We start from the raw sequence: 22867 nt of genomic DNA on the forward strand, positions 1-22867 counted from the left end.
CTAGTCCTTACCTTGAAATAATAAAATTCAAGGTTATTAGCAACCAATTGTGCGGGACAATTCTCAACAATAAACTATAACTTGTCCGGCATAGTTCTGTAGAAATTAAGTTATCCGGCAAAAGTTGTGTAGTAACTAATTTCGCAAGGAAAAGTGCTTTATCCGACAAAGTTAGAAACTTTGCCTTTTCTGGTAAAGTTACATAGAAACAGGCCTTGTCTGGCATAAGTTCCGCAAATAACTTAATTTCTACGGAATTATATTGGACAAGGCATAGTTTTTATGTTACTTTGCCAGAAAAGACATAGATTCTATAAACTTTTCCTTGCGAAATTAGGTCATAGATTCGATTTTTTTTTTTTTTTCGATGTTAGGGATATTTTCGGTCACTTTTTTGTTACTTAAAGTGACGAAGGGAAAAAATTAAAGAGTAGCAATTTAAGAGGCAAAAATTAAAGAGCACCCCAAAATAGTGGCATTCGTGCGAATTGGCCTATATGAACTAATATAATTGAATTTATTATTTAATTCCAACATATATGGATTTAATCAAAATGTCTAACTCTAGCAGGCTAGTCCATCTAGTTGGATTTTAAATGACAAATCCATTCCATTAGTCCAAGGTCCATATGTGTAAAATACATGACACAACAAGTCAAATCAGAATCGATAAAATCACGTCACATGCATAAGTGTGCCAAGTCAATGTAAGGACGACTCAAAAGTCGTTAAGTGTTCAAAATGATATGTCTTGGCCAATTAAATACAACTTTGGTTTTCCCATTCAAAATTGAAGATGGGGTTCTATTGGTCAAGTACCCAGCAGTCAAAATACATTCTCCCCAGAATTTGATTTGAAGATTCATCACATAGCTTTAATGATAGATTCGATGACTCACATGAAACTATTTGAAAGCAATTGAGTTCAAATGTAATTGAAGTGCCTACTCTCTATAGCTATAAGTAGATGATTTACTTAACTTTCTAGAGTCATTCAAAATTGGAGAGAAGGCACCCCCAATTAGAAGATCAATCATAGGAAGAAGAGAAATACATATATCAAGAAGCCTTCATCTCTGTGATTATCCATAGGTCTTCCGCAAATCAAAAAGCCTCACTACTAAAAGTCGGGCCAAACAACGACTAAAAAAAGCCGAGCGACTGAGTCGGTCAAGAAAATCGAGTAGAAACTGACGTAGTCGGTCGGTTTACCCTTTTTTATTATTAAAACTATTTTTACAAGAAACCGACGGACGTCCCTCATTTATTTTCGCACAATTTAGCGTAAAATATATTTTACGAGATACTCCATCAACTTAATATACATTATTTTTTGCTCAAAAAGTAAAAATATATAACCAACGGTAGAGTCGGTTTAGTTAAAAAGATACTTCATCATAAAATAGAAAAATGCATATGATCTCAAGATAAACAAAGAATAGAAATCTCTATTAACGGAAATATCAACAAAATAAATTAATAGCATCTGTCAACTGATTATACTGTCGTGTATATATATATGGCTTTTATTAATTATTCTGAACAAGAAGACTAATACAAATCTATCAATGTAGGTAATTGATTAATTAATACAAATGATAACCTTGATCTGAGCTGTCAACATCTGAGTTACTGCTACCCTCATGACTATCTTTCTTCGCAACTTTCATTTCTTCAACTCTACTAATATTACTCTTAGGACTTTCCTCATTCATCTTCTTATCATCTCTTCTTTTTCTCCATTCAGTCTTCCTTTTCCATTGTCTAACCAACAAAATTCCCAAACTGAGAAACACAGCCATAGTGCACCCTCCCCCTATAACCACAACCTCAATTAGTACCCAATGAGCCCCTTTTCCTTGTGGCAATATTGACCATATTGCAGCTATATAAGCTGATGCCATAAAAAAAGTAGAAATCCACATTACTTTATGTGTTGCCACCATTAGTTTCATCATGGATCTTCTCTTGAATGGAATAACACTAACAAGAACATTAACAATTCCAAGGGAAAGGAAAAGAGCCACAATGTTACATACCAAGAACACCTTAAAGGCCGTTTTTTCACCCAAAACAGCTTTTCCACTTCCTTGATTAAATCCACCAGGAGGATTAACTCCAGCAGCAAATGTGACGGTTGCTATTAGTACTGCAACAACTGTTATGGTTTTTCTTGCATTTCTTAAACCTTCACTTTGGAGCTCGATTTTCTTTCTCCTAGCAGCGCGATAATTATTGTTGTTGTGTTTCCTTTGATGATGATAATAAGAATGTTGAGATGAGGATGGAGATTGAAAAGTACTAGAAGTAGTAATAATTTTTCTTGGCCATGATCCCAAATTTGGTGAGACAACTTGTTGGATGTCTTGAAAACTTGGTGGTAATTGGTCACATCTTTTGGCACCAGCTTTTTGTAATGCTGGGATAATTGCAAGAGCACCAGAGTTACTTGCATCTGCTTCAACTACATCTAATGCTGTATATCCTTTCTGATTCAAAGCATTTACTTCTACCCCAAGCTTAAGTAGATAAATAACCATCTGAAGAGAAGTATATAGAAGAGAACAATTAGTTTTGAGTTTTTATCTACAAGTATATTTTTTGTGCAACTCAGATTTTCAAAGGAAAGGTTTGTTGGCTCCAGGAAACTAATTTCTTTTAATTATGAATAGTTATTAAATTAATTAAAGTGATTAATAGTGTAATTTTTTCTTTACACTGTCACTCTCTAGAGATTTATACTCATGCTTATGATTTTCACACATTACATCTTAAAACTTGACTTTATATTTTCCACTGATTTTGATAATTTTCATTAAAAATAAAAACTCCTCAGCCAAAATAATTTTGAACATTCTCATTTTATCCTTATAACATGATTTTATAATCACATTAATGTCTATGATATATTTTAGACCACGAAGATGAAATGTCAATATTGTTTAATTTTTTTCATTCTTAAACTCAGTATGCTCAACCAAAGGCTTTCGCATAAAAAGGGACTGCGAGAGTACAAAAGGAGAGTATATATAAACCTAGAAGTGAAATACATAAAAGTGAAAAAGAAAACTTACCGACGTGAGTTTCCTAACAGTAGCCAAATGGAGAATGGTGTTTCCATCAGTATCTTGAACGTTCATGAGATTTGAAACGTTAAGACTCTCCATCAAGAACTTAAGCACTTCAAAGTGGTTATTCTTGACAGCCAAATGTAGAACAGTCTCTCCATGTTTGGTAATCATTTCAGAAGATTCAAGACTTACTGAGAGTATCTCAGCGACAATGTTCACTCTTCCTTTAATGACTGCCCAATGAAGTGGAGTTCTATCTTCATTATCTTGTAAGGCAGAAAGATCCATGTCCAGTTTTAGCAGTTCTCTTGTTATATCTAAGTGGCCTTTGCTGCAAGCTTTATGTAACGGACTGCACCCATTCAAGTCATTCTTCGAAGCAAAATCAGGTCGCACTTTAACCAATTCCTTCGCTACTTCTGCAAATTTGAAGATAGATAAGAATGAGATATCATGCGTTTGATAGGAATAAAACTGTTTTAGCAAATATTTTAGCAAAAAGAGAAAAATGGCTTCCATCCTTTCAAAGTTTTCTTAATTTTCACCGTCATGTCATTACAGTAATCAATACCTAGATCGCTAAGATTATATTATATGTGAATGGATATAGGATCTCTCCACTCTTTGCGGGGAGTTAGATTAGTCAACCTGACCCGGGATATGTTCATTGACAAAGATGTTCTAATGACATTTAATTGAATCATGCCAAGACATATAGCATATTGTCTTAAAGGGATTTTCGATAGACTTCTTAAACATGATTTTAATTTTCTGATGATCTTTAATCAAAGTCATGTTCATACTTCATATAGTCGCGAGAACATTTGTCATATAGCCGTTATATAGTTTTATTTATGACCATTGCGAGGTTTCAATATCTAGTAGTCCTCATTGGTTCACATTTCAACGTAGTTATTTTGTCCTGTTGCTAACAAATAACTGGAAATTCGTATTATACACCACTGTCACAGTTTTAGAAATTACTTATTCTTTTTACAAACCAATTAACTCCCACTAATAGTCAACATACTACTACTCCCTCCGTTTCAGTTTGTATGTCAGGTTTTGACTTGGGACGGAGCTTAAGCAAGTAAAGAAGTCTTTTGAATCTTGTGATTTTAAACTAACGATATGTAGAATATACCAAAATGTCTCTAATCTGTGGTCTCAAGCATATCATGTGAAAAGTTAAAATTAAAGAGTTGTCAAAAAATGAAAGAGACATTTTTTTTAAACTGCCTAAAAAGAAAAGTAAGACAAACATATTGAAACGGAAGGAGTACCACTTTTTACTCTCATAAATTTGCCCTTCACTCAGAAATTTATGGATGAAAGCAAATTTATGGATGAAACTTCCTTAAAAAGAAAACGTTCCGGTAGGATTTTACTACGGAAAAAAAAAGTTTTAGGCGTTATAGGATCCACGCATATATAATTTAGGTGTGTAATTGACAATTTCATAATAGTTTAAATGTGGTTCTATGCTTTATCCCTTATTACTACTCCTATTTCGACTGGTTGGTGAATTCCTTTGTAAAATAGTTTCGCAAGAAGTAAAGGCACATAAACAAATATAAAGGTGACTTTATAATGAAATTGGAGAGAGCATTTTTCTTCTCAGAAATAGTGAATGACATTTTAAAGTTTAAATTATATATTTATTTCAAGATTACAAATCTCACATATTAAGGTCATGCTTACTTGTAGATATCATTTGAGTGACCTGATACTGTAAAAAATTATTTTACGCTGACAATGTATATAACTTACTCCATTTTAATGACCTTACTGTAAAAATAATAAGAAAAATAGTTGCATTGTTGATCCCTCAATAATAGATAAATCCTAATTTTGATCATTCTGATATTTTATTAAGCATATTTAACCTTCGATAGCTAAAAATATTTGTTTTGGTCCCTTTACATAAGAAAAATGTTATATTTAGATTTATGCAAAACTTTATTATCCTTAAGTAAGGATTAGCAATACAATTTTGTAACATAATATATGGGTAATTAAATGATTTAACAGTTAATAATTCATTAATTTGTGAAGATGCACAAGTAAAAGAATCAAAAGTGCACAATGCTATTAATTGAAAAGTTATATGTGGTTATCCGAATATCATAAAGATTTAATTGAAATTTATCAATATTTTAGAGACTAAAAGCGCAAATTTCCAAAGAAAAAAGCAGAGGAGGATTACGATTGGACACTTGTCCTTAATGAATCCAGAAATGAGGACTTGGTCCAGAGGTAGACTTTGCTCGTGTGAATACGACCTAGCCATCCAACAAGCCTTTGATTGAAAGGCACCCCATTCTCATTAAGTTTAATTTCACCATGTTGTTTATTCTAATTTTAGCACAATTTTATGCTTAACTACGATATTATGAGAATAGTTAATGAAGTAATTAAGTAGGGACGATATATCCGGGTTGGCTCAATTGTGAGCCCACCCCAACTTGCACACATAGGTGAGGAAATTAACCAATCACGGCCTTAAACCTTATCCATAGCATAGTGCTTTTTCTTCCACCGTTTAGGGTGACACCGTTAAGAAGGAAATAAATTAAGCAGGTAAATATAACATGTATTTACTCTTAAATTAAATTAGTAGTAAACTATACTAGAAGGAAATAAATTAAGCAGGTAAATATAACACGTATTTACTTTTAAATTAAATTAGTAGTAAAATATACTGTAAGCAATTCAAGTGATCATGAATTGCCACTAGCTGCTTTGGTGCTCTTAATCGTTTGGTTCACAGTATAAGGTGGGATATCTCAGTACTAACTTCGCGATTAATTTTGTATCATGTTTGGTAGAAGGTATAAATTTATTCCGGGATAAATTCATACCTTCTATCAAACAAAGTATAAAATGAAGCCTATACTTAAAGTGGGATATCCCACTCAATCCCATTTACCTTGACAGTGGTCATTTGGTACATAGACAAAATTATCCCAGGATTATAATCTTGGAACTAATATATCCTATCTCTTGGGACTAATTTATCTCATCTACGAGATGGGATAAAATAATCCCAGTATTAATGGGATAAGATGGGATATCCGATCTTTTAGTTTGGGATGCACTTTATACTTTGTTTGGTACAAGGTATAAATTTATCCCAGGATAAATTTATATCTTCTACCAAACATGATACAAAATTAATCCCACAGTTAGTGTTGGGACATCCCAGCTAATACCGTGTACCAAACGAATTATTTTATACAACCTTTTATATGGGATAAATTTATCTCAAGATTATAATCCTGGGATTATAATACCGGGATAATTCTGTCCGCGTACCAAACAACCTCGACAACCAAAACAAGTTCCCGTTCCTACTGTTTCAAGACTATTTATTCCTTAGTTGAAGCAAATTCTCTACATTTCTTTGCATTGTATAGTATAGTACCAGTTATCATCAGTTTGAAAGTACCAAAAAACGAAGTTATGATCAGGTTGTTTAGAGCTTAATAAATAAAGAGTGATATATTTTATAACGAAAATTACTTGGTATCAAATATAATTTCAATAAAAAAAAAAAATTAAGTGATTTCTTCTTATCATCTAAGTTAGAATGACCAAATATTTATGCCAGGGAGAGATAGTAGATAGTCGGTGGATCAGTTGAGGTATGTCTGACACCACCTATATAAAATAAGGAAACAAAAAATGAAGTTTAATTTTACCTGTATGGCCGGATGAAGCTGCAGCATGAAGTGAAGTAGTGGACATATCAACTTCAAGCATCAACAGCATCTGCACATTATTTAACAAATGTTTAACCACGTCAATCCTCCCTCTCTCACATGCTACATAAAGCACACTCTTATCCCACATATTGGTCTTGTAAGCAACCCAAGGATCATTCTCAAGTAACAGTCTCACAATTTCAAGCCTCCCTTCTCTGCATGCTTCATGCAAAGGAGTCTCCAAATCCCGGTTCTCGGCCGACGACATCTCCGGGAACAACTTCATGATCACCATGGCCAATTCAACATGGCCAAGTCTAGCTGCTAGGTGCAATATTGTGTGTAATGATCCTTCAATGGTTTGTTTTACTATGTTTACATCTTCTTCAATGAGTTTTTCAATGGCTTGAACATCTCCCCTGAAAACTGTTTCATTTAGCCGCCTGTCCATTTTTTTTCCAATTCTAATTAAAAGTGTTTATTGTCATGGGAGCCTGACTATTTATGAAAACTTAAGTATTTTGTTTTCCACAGCTGCAGCAACCAAGAAAATTCCTAAGGGATTCCCAAACGTACGTGTTCTTTTTTTGTTTCATTTCTTATTAAATATAGGGTATATATGTGGCGGGTATTTCTTCTTGCAAAATGGTGAAAGTCAAGACTGAAAATAATTTTGTATGGGTTGGTCGGGAGTGTAGTTACAAGCATGGGTGGAGCCAGAATTTAGAGTTACGGATTTTGAACTTGTCACCGAAATCATAGTCGTCGCAGTTATTAAGTTCGCAATCAAATATTTATACATATTTAATGATTTTTTTAATATGAATATAAGGTCCAAACAAAAGTTATTGAGTTCGTCTGAATCCATAACTGACACATTTCCGCCGCCCCTAATTACTTGGCCATGCATGTCGCTTACCAGAGCCAGCACGGGATTCTAGCTTATTTGTATTTTAACTCGACTCAACTCAGTTAAATCGAAAGAGACAGGCTCAGATTAGCTTGTTTTGAAAAAAGTTTAATTTGATTCACTTTCAGTCTAAGTTCAGCTCATTAACCAATTAATCTACACAATCAAAATTTAATTAGAGCTCGACTAGCTAAGTCAAAATTAAGGCTTGATCAACTCTACTCGACTAGCTGTTGATTTGTGTAATTTAGCTGCATTGAGGCTTAATTTATAGCTTAAACTCTTTATATAATTCAATCGTATTCAAATTCAACCCTCAATTTAAATTGTTGTTTCTTATTATATCTCTTAAGATGACAGTTTATTATGAATTTAATTTCATGAATGGCTATGTAGATCCATGCGTGGATACAAATGTTAAAAATATGATTGAGGTTTGCCTAGAGTTTGATTACACCAATAAAGTTCAATTGGACCCAACCCAAGTTGAGATGGACTTGACTCAAGTCTTGAGTCAACGAACAAATCTAAGTAATAACAACTGTTAAAACATGTGCTTCTGAGAAGAGTTGATATGCACACACTAATGATGGCTTTATCATTTATTTTACAATGCTTACATGGTTTGATATTTCTTTTTACAAAGGTCCTCGAATAAGTTGGGGAAGGATACTCGGGTATAATTGTCAAATGAAAGAACCTTTAGTCAAAATTAAGTATATATGTTGTGATTTTGTTAGTTATTTTATAATCGTGTTACTTGGAAAATGCCTCATAATTCACATATGGAGACATCAATGTCAATCTAGAAGTGGCCGACCATCTATATATGTGACCTCACCTCTTGCATCAACATTTGTTCATTATTTTAATACAGTACTCCTACTAGTATTTACTTTTGGTGACTCGAAGGTCGTCCGTTAGTTTTGTTTTATTCCACCCAAATCTTTGAGACGCCAAACAATCAGACTAGCAATGACTGACACATAATTTCGTACGATCAGGTACTTTTTAAAAAAAAAACTTTTGGTGAATCCATGACTATTGGATATGAAAAATAGAAAGCCCATCAAGCCCGTTAAAACAACTGCTAAATTAGCTCAAATAGCTGATTTGAGGAAGAGCAAATTTCAAAATGCACTACGGTTCCAAAGCTAATAGCTATAGTTTAGCTATTCACAGTTCGTAGCTACACTTTCATTGTCAGGCGGCTGTATTCCTTGTGTTCGTTCGTTCGTGAGAGGGAGCACGACCAGATCTGTCGGAGATGACGAAGTTTTGCCGGGCAGGGGAAAGGGAGCACGACCAGATCTTAAAATCATTGGTCATCTCCAGCAATCCATCGGACATAGCCAGATCTGAAAAATGAAGTGAAGTCAATTTACAAAATGTAGAGAGGAAGAGGCGGAGGCACCGGTTGAAGAGGAAGTGGTGGAGGGAAAGGGAGGAGAGGGTTCTGATGAAAGTGGGACAGAAACAAAATAGAAGGAATTGGGATTTTGCTACGAAAGTAAAATAGTAGCTACGGTTTGTAATTATTTCAAAACATAGTTATGTATGCTAAATGTAGGGTATAAGTTAGTTACACCATGTAATTTTTCCTTTGAGCAGAACTATTTAAGCCATAATCCGAAGTACATAAATTTCTATAAGTCCAGTCATTCCAAAATCATCTCAAACCTACAAGATTGAAGTTGAAAAAATCTGTATATAAAGTTATAAACTTATGTCTCAAATTAGGCATGTGCAAGCAAACTTCATATATTTTTGTTTAAAGTCTAGCTTGGTAGTTTCATACTATTGTATAAACATTTTTTCGGAAATTTGGCTTGACAGTCTCAAACTTCAGACTCCTATGCTAGACTTTGATAATTTATTCGTTCTTTTCACTCATGTTAACTCCATTTTCATTTCACTTGTGGTGCCTCCATTACATATACTTCAATTTAATTTATTCTCTTTCAGTCTGAAATTAATTTATTCATCCATTACATCTCACTCATGGTATCTCATCTATTTCATCCATGGTGCCTCAATTTAATCTATTAAATTTCAATTCAAAATTACCCTAATTAAATGAAAATTTACAATACAATAACTAAAACACTTAATAGGTGTTTGACCATGAAAACCAAATATATTTCACTTTATTTGAAATTTTGAAATTAGAATTGAAGATGGAATTGTGTTTGGTTATAATTTTTGCAAAGAATATTTGGTTGTTTGAATATACTGAAAGTGAAAACAGGTTTTTAGGTGTTTTTCAAATTCCAAATACAACTTCAAATTGTATTTAGAATTTTCAGGACCAAACACTGATTTTCAAATAAAGTGATATGAAAAATTCTCATGGCCAAACCGGTCCTTTAGAGTTTAAAGAGCAATACATATGCTGGTACCCCACATTACAATTAGTATCGTAGAATCTTTGTTAACTAATATTGAGCATCGCCTTTGAAGGAGGAGGAGAAGTAGGAGTCGAACAAGCAGCGAAGGAGCAGACTTTTATCCCCAAATTGGATACAATTGTACAATATGAAAAAATTGAACATAGCTTGAATAGTATGGTAAAAACTGAGTACTGATGCAATTCCTGTGGCTAAATTTACATCTAAATTTGTGCTGCTCATTTCATTTCTTATCGGAAACTTACATAAATGTACCGTCGGTCAAACTTAATTACTGGCAGTAGTTCAAAAATACAAATCTATACACTGGTATGTATATTCTATGTATTATATGAATAACAACAACATACCCAGTTGAATCTCATAATGTGGGGTCTGGGGAGGGTAAAGTGTATGCAGACCTTACCCCACCTTGAAAGGCAAGGAGGTTGTTTCCGAAAGACCCTCAGCTCAGAAGAAAACAAGGATTTATATGTATTATATGTATAGTATATAAAATATTTAAGTATAAATGTACAAAATCTATACATTTTTGTCCTTTTTAAAAAAAAATAAAAAAATAGACCATCATAGGTATTGGGCTGCTCATTTCATTTCTTATCAGAACAACTAGTTTCAGTAGCCCAAGTCCATTAATCCATTCCATCCATAGGTGAGTAGTCATTTTCTCTTTCAAGGACAAAAAATAGCTTTTCTTCTTCTCTCTCTATTTCCTCCTCCTTCTGTTAACAGATACCCACAGATTCATTGCTTAAATAATACTCCATAGTAATAGCCTTGTAGCTATAATTTTACCGACGGATTATCAAGACAAAGTCTTAACTAATTTTCTTATTAATATTTTCGTCAAGTAAAGTTGGCGACATAATTTAAATCATTACTCAATTGGTCACTACATTAAAAAATAGTTAATTATTAAATATTGTAGACATTCAAGTTTTACTGGATTTAGATCCCATAAAAATTTGAATCATGTCCTAAATTCAAAACATATTAATTTGTGTAAATATTACGGACTAATATTTTGAGATTTTCTTACATATTATAGCTACTTTTTCATATTTACCATATGTAGCTGATTTTTAGATTTTTACTGTTGTATTTCGTTTGTAAAAATACATGTATTTCCTGACCTTCCTTATTTTTTGGATGATTTTTTAGTGCCCCATTAGTTATGGAATATTCTAATAATGGATACAAACCACAAATCACGTATTTATCATATCATCCATAACTCATCAGGTTTCTCTTTCATAGTTAAATACATGTATCTTTTTGGGCTAAATATTTGGGTTGTATTTCCTTATAGTTTAATACATGTATTTTTTTCCTTTTTTTTGAGCTAAATATTTCGGTTGTATTTCCTCATAGTTAAATACATGTATTTTTTTTCTTATTTTTTGGGGCTAAATATTTCGTTAGTATTTCCTTATAGTTTAATACATGTATTTTTAAATACAAGTGAATATAAGAAAATACACTCTATACAAAAAAATACAAGCGAAAATATAAAAAATACCACTGCATTTCCACCAAAAAAGATGAACACATTCAAATCTTTTAAAAACTACACTGTACTCGTGAGGAGAAATACAACATAAACAAAAACACTAAAATTTACCAAAATTTGTTACTTGTAACGGGAGTAAAAATCGTGCTAAGATGTGAGAGAAATCTTGATAATTATGGTGAAGAATAATGGGAGTAAAAATTGGATAGAGAGAATTTAAGATGTGAGAGAAAAATATTTAAAAAAGAAAAGAGATTGCGAGTAAGTGAGAGAGAGGTGCCTTATTTTTAGAAAAATACACTGCATTTATAAAAACAAGTTATAGATGGTAATTTGATAAATAATTAAGCTACTAATAATAAATACAAAAAAATATAGTTAATATTAATAAATAGGTTTTAGACATAGCTATAACAGGAAAATATTCCTTGAATTTATTATTTAAGTCCAACATATATGGATTATTAAAATGTATAAATCTAGTGGGCTAGTCAATCTAGTTGAATTTTAAATGACAACCCAGCTCCATTAGCCCTAGATCCTTAGCATGTGTCAAATCACATGAAGCACCAAGTCAAGTCAAGGATCAATAAAATCATTTCACATGCATATGTAATGAGTGAGCCAAGTCAACATTAAGAGCCGTTTGGACATGATTTGAAATCATGAGATGAAATCATGATGATTTGAATTGAAGTTTTGTTTGTACATGCAATTTGGACTTTTTAAGTTGTATTTTTTCTTATAGATATAAAAACCCCATATATTGTGAAAACCATCAAAACTTTCCCAATTTTTATACAATCTTACCAAATGAGCAAGTCATAGTTCATAATAAGATTAATACGCTACTAGAAGGCCTTTTTGAAAAATACAACATCAATTGATCAAACTTTAATTCAATAAAATGAAAATTTGAACATGAGTTATAGTGTAACTACTCTTTAATATACATGGTTGGTAAGAGTAAATTGGTCATAAATATACTACCAACTTGTAGATCTTTTAATATTTTGATATAAATGGTTGGTAAACATGATTAGTAAATATATCTACCAACTTATGGATCTATTTTTACAAAATATAAACTTATTGGTCAACTTTTACATTTAAAAAATTTGAAATCATGATTTGGGATTTAATCTCATGAGATGAAATCGCATGTCCAAACACCTATTAAGTACCACTCAAAAGTCGTCAAATGTCCAAAATGACATGTCTTGAACAATTAAATATTACAACTTTATCACATAGCTTAAGTGATAGATTCGTGACTCATACAAAACTATCAGAATCAAGCAATTGAGTTCATATGTAATTGGAGTGTCTACCCTCTACAACTATAAATAGAAGGGTTACATAACTTTCTAAAGTCATTCGAATTTTGAGAGCAGGCATCCCCAATCAGAAGTAGAAGAGAGAATATATATATATATATATATAACTACTACCCTCATAACTATCTTTCTTCACAACTTTCATTTCTTCAACTCTACTAATATTACTCTTAGGACTTTCCTCTTTCATCTTCTTATCATCTCTTCTTTTTCTCCAGTCAGTCTTCCTTTTCCATTGTCTAACCAACAAAATTCCCAAATTGAGAAACACAGCCATAGTGCACCGTCCCTTATAACCACAACCTCAATTAGTACCCAATTCGCCCATTTTCCTCGTGGCAATATTGACCATATTGCAGCTATATAAGCTGATGCCGTAAAAAAAGTAGAAATCCACATTACTTTATGTGTTGCCACCATTAATTTCATCATGGACCTTCTCTTGAAAAGAATAACACTAACAAGAACATTAACAATTCCTAGGGAAAGGAAAAGAGCCACAATGTTACATACTAAGAACACATCAAACGCCGCTTTTTTACCCAAAAGTGCTTTTCCACTTACTTGATTAAATCCACCAGGAGGATTAACCCCAGCAGCAAATGTGACATTTTTATTATCACTGCAACAATTGTTATGATTTTTCCTGTGTTTCTCAAACCTTCACTTTGGAGCTTGATTTTCTTAAACCTTCACTTTGGAGCTCGATTTTGAGAAACTCAAGAAGATGACACCAACCGTAAGTCATTTTTGAGTATTCGGTTGTGTGTGCTATGTGTTTGTGCCAGATCTTCTCCGCAACAGATTTGATAAAAAAGTTGTCTGCTGTATCTTTGTTGGTCATGACGAACAAAGAAAAGGATAGAGGTGTTTTGTCCTTACCACAAATCGGACATAGGTGTCAAGAAATGTGGTATTTGATGAAGCATTATCACGCGGTCCGAAGAAGTCACAGTACCAAATTCAAGAGAATTGGAGCAAAAGATACAACACAAGCTTAAAGAAGAAGGATAAGAAATTAAGGCAGAATCACAACAAGAGGTAGGAAAAAAACACAAATCACATATAGAAGATATGTCTTCAAAAGGAGAAAATAAAAGCCCATGGTAACCTAGAGTCCATGAAACTCAGAAGAGTTGCAAAAAAGAGTCCAAGAAGCTACGCAGCCTCAACTAAGAATGTCCACACCACTGAAACGCCCAAATAATAAGTATATAAATGCAGCAGTGGCTAAGGTTGACAAGGTCAGGAAGCTTACCACCTTCGAAGAGTAGTGAATGGAGAAAGGCAACGCAGGAGGAGATTTCAGCCTCAAGACTAAACCAGACTTGGGATTTAGTGGAAACACCTAAGGACATTAAACCCATATAATATAAGTGGGTTTATAAGTTGAAAACACATCCTGATGGATCTATCGAGCAGTATAAGGCCCGACTAGTATCCCGAGGATTTTCGCAGAAGTACAGCTATGATATAAAGAGACATTTAACCCCTGGCAAAATTTACTACAGTTAATGTGCTACTGATTTGGCAGATAGTAAGTCCTAGACTATGTGGCAGATGGATATGAAGAATGCTTTCCTTCATAGGAGGGTTGGATCGCAAGATATAAATGGATCAGAAACAATGTTTCGTGAATAAAGACAATCCTGATTATGTGTGCAAACTGAGGAAGGTTCTATATGGTCTGAAGCAAGCCTCCCGAGCATAGTACGGAAAAAACTTTTGATTTTATAATCCAAAATGGCTATCAAGTGGCACCAGTAGATTCAAGCTTATTCATAAAAGCTCGTTAATGCAGGCTATGCGTCCACCAAATAATGTATGAAGAACCTGGTTGTGTACCAATTCCTTCATGCAATGCAGTATGTAAAGGACACAAGATGTTGTCGTGGAAAACTCCTTACTCAAGGGATTAAAAAACATGACCTACCCTAGTAGGATTTCAACTCTAATACACCGAGCAACTTTAGGTTACAACTCCATCGTAAGCTAGGAATTAACTCCCATCATCCTTCACCCTTACAATAACGCTTTTGCAACCTATAAACTAACCCCCGTAGTACCTCCACACTTGCAATGCTCCGATTACAAGCAGCTCCACTTAGCTAACTCTAGCTAAGGACACTAATACACTTAGACTAATCCTAGCCTAATGTACTACTCAACAGCTTGAGGAAACTCACTTTCAAAAAACACCCTTTGAGACTTTTAATGTCTCTACAAATAGCTTCCTTTAAAGAGAAGAGTAGGTTTATAATTTAAGCACAAACGAACAAAGACTCACAACAGTATAAAGAACTTAGACTAAAACTTGTGTCTGGATCAGGTTCTTCAACTTGTAGGTAACTTTGTTCTAGAGAGATCTTGAAAACTTGTCTCGGCAGCTTTGCACGATTTAGATTATGTTTTCAAGTCTATTCAATATGTTTCCATCACGGTGTATATATAGTGGGAGCATGTGGGATGGATAGAGACCACTCATTCACTTTGACCTAAAGCATGGGCCAACTCACAGGTGTACTTATGTGCAGCAAGTGGCTCGGCTTTTCAGTTGTCTCTGCTGACAGTATAAGAGAGTAGATTCCAGACCAGGACTCTCATCAGTTCTGAATTATTTTGACAATAATCAAAAAACGATTGCACTTGGAACTATCAATTTCCCCTTTTTTTATGATGACAAACTCATAGACTATGTTCCCTCTGAGAACCAACTTCCCACTTGTTCCCCCTTTGCGAAGTAGACCATCATTCTCAAGGTACCTACAACATGTTAGAAATACAGTACCATTGTCAATTGGAAGACAAAAATTGCGATAATATCATGACATATCAATCTTCCAGTTCTTCCCCCTTGCTCAGCACGTCTTCCCACAGTTGTGAATTTTCAGCACAATGGCTTCCCCCTTAATCACCGTATGTTCAATTCAGTTCACTTTTACCTCACAATTATATCTTCCCCTTTTTGGAAAGATTAAAGCATAACCAAAAAGAAGTTCAGATATATTAACTCAGAGCCACGAGGGCAACATAATCATGAGTAAGATAAAGGAAAGCAAGCTAGCAATAATGTACAGGAACACAGCAATATGCCTATAGAAAGATCGGCACAAGTGCATATAGTAATCAATTTAGTATACACAAATGATAGTTAAACAACAAATATGCCAAAATTCAGGAAAAGGTGATTTTAGTTTTATGCAAAAAGAATAGGGGCTGGGAAGGATTTTCTGGACAGTGTAGAGACTTGAAGGGGCTGAGTAAGTATAGGTCAATTTCTATGGGCTTGACAATCCTTTATCATCTCATCTCTGAGTGTGTCCACTTGAGTTATCAACAGATCCCTCTCTGCCCGTAGCTTCTCAATTTCTCCTTTTGCTTCTCGCCCAGAACCTGTTCTTTCGGACATTCAACTAGTTGGGCTTTTAGAAGGGCATTTTCCTCCTTGAGTTATTTGATCTCTGCATTTGCGGTTTCTTAAGCTTTAATTAGAATTGAGAGAGTGGATGAACTTCCAGCACTTGGTTCCTGTGGCACAAACTCACACTCCTTCAAGGTGGACAAAGAGAAAACATAGTCCTTAGTTCCCAATGAGGCTCTGCCAGTTCTTACATTAAAGTGCCTAAGGACTTTCATTAAGAAAAATCCATACTGGAGACTAGGTCCTCCTCGCACAATTTGCGCCACCTTACTCATTCTCTCGATCATGATGGCCGGCAAGTTGATTGGTTCAAAAGATGTAAGAGCTTTCGTTAGATCCAGGTCTGCTACCGTAACAGTAGATCATCCCTCCATTCTTGGCAAAAGCCCCTTGCTGACAAACTCAAAAGCTCATTCATGCTCAGGCTTAAGCTCATTCTTTTAGAGACCAGCTATTGTTGCTGACCCTGCAGCTTTAACAACGACTTGCTGGGATTTTGGAGATTTATTATCTGCTACAGCTCTCAGTCTCGTTGTCTTTACTCCCAAGATTTTCCCAAGTGTCGACTTAGTGAGCACACACTCTGTCAAATTCAATGTTAGGGTCAGTGCATTATCAGAGCAGAGCAGATTCTTATAGAATTCAACCACTTCTGCTTCATATACACATCGTAGTGGTTGAGTAAAGATATAGCTCGGCTCTTGGAATTTTACCATTTCCATCAAATCCTTCATTTCTGGCTCCTCTCTCAACTTGACATCAAAACCCCTTCCAAAGAGAACCTTTTGATTTTGTAGATTCTTTTTACTGCTTCTTCTCTTGGAGGAACTTGGTCTTTGTGCTTCGAAGGTTTGGGGAAATGAATAGAGGACAAGGATTGGTTTAAGTAACGATCTGGCACAGATACTATTTTGAAAGATCTTGGAAGGGTAAAGGGCATATACTTTATTTGGAAATCTTACAGTTTAAATACATTTATGAGTACTGAAAAGATTACTGACCTGAGATACGGAGACCAGGTCTCTAAAAGGTAATTTGAATGTATCAGTAATCATTCTAAACTGTGCAGAACTGCTTGCGCTTAAGTCCTCCTAATCCCCTCATGCATGTATACCTGTAATGGTACAAAAGTAGGTTAGATATAGCCAAAAAACACTTGCCAGTGAAGTACCTAACCTCCTTTGTAGCTATTAAGAGATCCCTTCCTGCACCATTTGAGAGGGAAAAAAACTCATCTCCATACGACACACATCCTGCTATAAGGGCTTTGAAAGGAGACCTTTTGACCTCAATCTTACATCTTGGATCTGTCACGATTTATTAATTTATGTTGCCTACTCCTTCTCTCTCCCACCCCTTTAGGCTATGTCAGTAGTTGGATTTGGAAACCTAAAACAGCTTGGGTCCTTTGTAGTTGTAGAAAGGATGGATTAAGGTTCTTCTAGCCACTCGGGTAGCATGTTCTTTTTTTTCCTTCAAGATCCTTTCTTTTGAGGATATGTTTCTTTCTTTCTCGTTCCCTTCTTGACAAAGTTCATTTCTATATGAATACCTTTAATCCTTGTTTCAAAGGCTTCCTAGGGGTGATCAGCTTGTCCATCATGTATGTATTCTTAGTTTTCCAAATTGAAAACATCATTGTTGTGAAGATTGTATGGCGCCTTCTACTCCACAAAGCCAAGTCTTCTTTTGTTGTTTCCATTAGTCTCATTTCTGGAAGTAAATTCATCCGAAAACCAGATCCATTTTAGAGTTTTGTCAAGATCAAACTTAGCCCTTTCTAATTCGTTCTTGAGCTGCTCATTCTTTTTAGTTTCAGCAGTAAAGTTCAGCTTTGCTTTCTTCAGCTCCTCTTCATGCTCCAAGAAAGTCTTACTTGCTTCTCTTCTTCTTTTGAAGAAGATTTCCTCATATTTTCTCACTTGACTTTCCAACAAGATATTTTGTTGGTTAGTCTCATGAACTTGATTCTTCATATCTTTAGCTAACACACAAGCCCTCCCGATCCTGTTCTATTTCATAAAGAGTAAGATTTAACTCGTGTGTCTCTACGGTCAGGGCGTGATACGCATTAATCAGCACGCCTGAAAGTGATATGAGTTTCCTTTGAGAGTACACTTTTAGGTTTTTCTTTATGTCGAAGAAGCTTACCTCTTTGTTCTCATCATCATCATCATTATCATCCATGCCAGATTCAGCCGTGAGTGCAAGGTCAGACTTATGCTCAGTCGCTCCATCATTAATTGCCATCATGGACAATTCCCATTTATCATTTTCATTCACAGACTCACATGAAAAGTTTCCCCGGGCTGCAAGTGCTTGCTTCACAATCTCATCAACAGCCTCTTTCTTTCTGAAACTTCTGTCACGAACTTAGTTCCTCTTTGCAGTCCTGTCATAACTGTCCTGCTTGTTTTGAGACGAAATGATCTGGTTTCCCACATATTTGATAGCAGTAGGCATTTCCCTTGAAGCTTCTACTGGAGCCTTATGTTCTAGGAAATCCCCCACTTCTCTTTATCATTTTGTGAAATCTCTGCATGAGATAGGCCATTTCTGACTTGTCATCACTTGAGTCTCCTCTTGCATTTTTTAGAACTACGCTCTCCTCCTTCTTCCCCTCATTTTTTTCTGCTTTCTTCATGATCATCTTTATTTCTTGAGTCTTAAGGTTCCCAATGAGCTACAGGTAATACACCAAGCAACTTTCTTACCAGCTTGGTGGTTGTGATGACTTCTCCGAGAGAGTGGAGCTTTTTTATTATAGAGATGAATCTGGTGTGCATCTCATGAATGGATTCATTGTCTTTCATTTTGAACATCTCATACTTCGTGATGAGTATGTCAATCTTGGAGTTTTTTTATATGAGTTGTTCCTTCATGGGCAATTTGAAGAGCTTTCCAGATCTCTTTGGCTGATGAATAAGCTGAGACTCGATTGTACTCATCCAGTCCTATTCCACACATGAGAATCTTCTTGGCTTTATAGTTTTTTTCAATCCTTTTTCTGTCAGCTTCGTTTTATTCCTTTCTCATTTTGACAGTGGTCTCTTTACTGTCTTCACTTATGTGAACTGGAATGTAGGGACCATCACAGATGACATCCCATAGCTCTGAGTCTTCAATCATGATGAAATTGTGTATTCTAGTCTTCCACCACCCATAGTACTTTCCATTACATCTGGGAGGTCTGGTGAATGACTTTCCTTCTTCCAAATTTGGTGGGGTTGCCATTTCATAGATCCTTTCTAAGTGTTAAGACTTTGAAAGCACCCGCTCTGATACCAATTAGTGCAGGCTATGCGTCCACCAAATAATGTATGAGAGACCTGGTTGTGTACCAGTTCCCTTATGCAATGCAGTAAGTAAAGGACACAGGATGTTAGCGTGAAAAACTCCTTGCTCAAGGAATTAAAAACTACGACTTACACCAGTTGGATTTCAACTCCACGACACCGAACAACTTTAGGTTACAACTCTATCGTAAGCTAGGAATTAACTCCCATAATCCCTCACCCTTACAAAAATGCTTTTGCAACCTAGGAACTAACCCTCGTAGTCCCTCCACACTTGCAATGCTCCGATTGCCAACAGCTCCACTTAACTAACCCTAGCTAAGGATACTAATACACTTAGACTAATCCTAGTCGAATGTACTACTCAACAGCTTGAGGAAACACACTTTCAAAAAGCACCCTTTGAGACTTTTAATGTACCTGCAAACAACTTCCTTTAAAGAGAAGATTAGGTTTATAATTTAAGCAAAACGAACAAAGACTAACAACAGTATAAAGAACTTAGACTAAGACTTATGTCTGGATCAGGTTCTTCAACTTGTAGGTAGCTTTGTTCTGGAGAGATCTTGAAAACTTGTTTCGGCAGCTTTGCACGATTTAGATTATGTTTTCAAGTCTACTCAATATGTTGCCATCACGATGTATACATAGTGGGAGCATGTGAGATGGATGGAGACCACTCATTCACTTTGACCTAAAGCATGGGCCAACTCATAGGTGTACTTGTGTGCAGCAAGTGGCTCGGCTTTTTAGCTGTCTCTGCTGACAGTACAAGAGAGCAGATTCCAGACCGGGTCTCTCATCAGTTTTGAATTATTTTGACAATAATCAAAACATGAATGCACTTGGAACTATCACTCATGAAGGAAGGCTAGCCATCATATTAGTTTATGTTGACGATTAATCATCACATGAGACGACTTTGATGAGATTTATCGAAGTAAACGAAACTTGATGGTGCTATTTCAAAAAAAGGAGTTGGGAAAAATAAAACACTTCCTTGGCCTTGAGGTTGAAAAAAACTAAAGATGGATCATTCCTCTGACAATAGAAGTACGCGAATGATCTACTCCAGAATTATAGAATGACCGGTTGCAAGTCGTCTTCTACGCAGATAGAGCCAAACTTAAAACTATGTTCCCATGAAGGCAAAGGCTGGAGGATGACACAATGTATCATGAACTTGTCGAAAGTCTCATCTATTTAACATTGACCAGATTAGATATTGCCTTCACAGTTGGAGTAGTCAGCAGATTTATGCAGAAACCAAAGAAGCCTCACTTGAAAGAAATCAGGAGGATATTAAGTTATGTAAAATGAATTATTGATAATGGACTATTATACATTAAAGAAAATCCTTACAAAATTATTGGATATTGTGATGTGGATTATGTTGGTGACCATAATACTCAATGATCAACTACCAGATATGTCTTCAATCTTGGATTGGCTGCAATATCATTGTGCAGCAAAAGACAACCAACTGTTTCACTTTCCACGACATAAGCAGAATATCGAGCAGGAACAATGGCAGCACAAGAGAGCACATGGCTAAAGAAACTCCTGAAAGACTTGCATCAACCTTTGGAAGATACCATGCCACTATATTATACAACTTATCAGCTATACATTTGGCCGAGAATCTTGTATTTCAGGCCAGGACGAAGCACGTGGAAGTACATCATCATTTTCTTCGAGAAAAAGTTCTTCTGAGTGAAATTGAAATGAAGCAAGTCAAGACAGACGAGCAAGTAGCGGACATATTCACAAAGAGCCTGGAAAATATAAAGTTTATAAGATTTCGAGAAACCATTGGAATGGTTGGAAGAGATAACAAAGTTGGTACTGAGGAGAAGTGTTAAAATAAATCATCACCAACTTTATTCTTGATTGGTCTCTTCTCTAGAATGTTCAAGTAATTCTAGAGAATTGAAATAATAACTCTAAAATGAGATTTCTAAAGTGGTTCCAGAAAAAGATGGTTAGGAATATTCTAGAGAAAGTTGTAAATATCTCTTACTAGATCTTTCCACCACCACCTATAAATAGAGGTGACCATTTGAGCTATAAGCAAGCAAGAAAGTAAGAAGTGAGAAGTGTAAGGGCCAGTGAGAAATAGTAGAGAGCAACAAGGAGAGTTGCTAGAGTGTGAGTACAAGGAAAAAATTGAGTGTAAGAATTATAAAATCGAAGCTGGTCCTTACTTTGAAATAATAAAATTCAAGGTTTTTAGCAACCAATTGTGCCGGATGATTCTCAACAAGAAACTATGCCTTGTCCGGCATAGTTGTGTAAAAATTAAGCTATCCAGCATAAGTTGTGTACTAACTAATTTCGCAAGGCAAGGTGCCTTTTCGGACAAAGTTAGAAACTTTGCCTTTTGGGGTACAGTTACATAGAAACGTGCCTTTTTCTGGCATAAGATCTGTAGATAACTTAATTTCTACACAACTATGTTGGAAAAGGCATAATTTTTATGTAAATTTGTCAGAAAAGGCATAATATCTATCAAACTTTGCCTTGCGAATTCGGTCATAGATTCGATTTTTTTTTTTTTTTTTTTGATGTCAGGAATATTTTCGATCACTTTTTTGTTACTTAAAGTGACGAAGGGCAAAAATTAACGACCAACGATTTGAGAGACAAAAATTAAAGAGCACCCCAAAATAGTGGCATTCGTGCGAATTTCCCTATATGAACTAATATAATTGAATTTATTATTTAATTCCAACATATATGGATTTAATCAAAATGTCTAACTCTAGTGGACTACTCCATCTAGTTGGATATTAAATGACAGACAAGTTCCATAGTCCAAGGTCCATATGTGTCAAAATACATGACAGTACAAGTCAAATCAAGATCGATAAAATCACGTCACATGCATAAATGTGCCAAGTCAATGTAAGGACGACTTAAAAGTCGTTTAGTGTTCAAAATGATGTGTCTTGGCCAATTAAATACAACTTTGGTTTTCCTATAAAAAAATCGAAGATGGTGTTCTATTAATCAAGTACCCAGCAGTCAAAACACATTCTCCTCAGAATTTGATCTAAAGATTTATCACATAGCTTTTATGATAGATTCGATGACTCACACGAACTATTTGAAAGCAATTGAGTTCATATGTAATTGAAATGACTTAACTTTCTAGATTCATTCAAAATTGGAGAGAAGGCACCCCCAATCAAAAGATCAATCATAGGAAGA

General features: G+C 34.9%; 1 protein-coding gene across 1 annotated transcript; it reads right to left on the reverse strand.

Moving 5' to 3' along the window:
- Positions 1–1430: 1430 nt before the first annotated feature.
- LOC132638342 (ankyrin repeat-containing protein At5g02620-like) lies at positions 1431–7335 on the reverse strand. The gene is made up of 3 exons (XM_060355266.1): positions 6773–7335; positions 3075–3490; positions 1431–2540 (listed from the first exon to the last, which is right to left on the reverse strand). The coding sequence occupies exons 1-3, from the start codon at positions 7224–7226 to the stop codon at positions 1587–1589; spliced, it is 1824 nt and encodes a 607-aa protein (XP_060211249.1). The 5' UTR covers positions 7227–7335; the 3' UTR covers positions 1431–1586.
- Between the last annotated feature and the right edge of the window lie 15532 nt (positions 7336–22867).

The sequence above is a fragment of the Lycium barbarum genome, chromosome 4 (assembly GCF_019175385.1).
Source record: "Lycium barbarum isolate Lr01 chromosome 4, ASM1917538v2, whole genome shotgun sequence".
In the NCBI taxonomy this organism is placed as follows: domain Eukaryota; kingdom Viridiplantae; phylum Streptophyta; class Magnoliopsida; order Solanales; family Solanaceae; genus Lycium; species Lycium barbarum.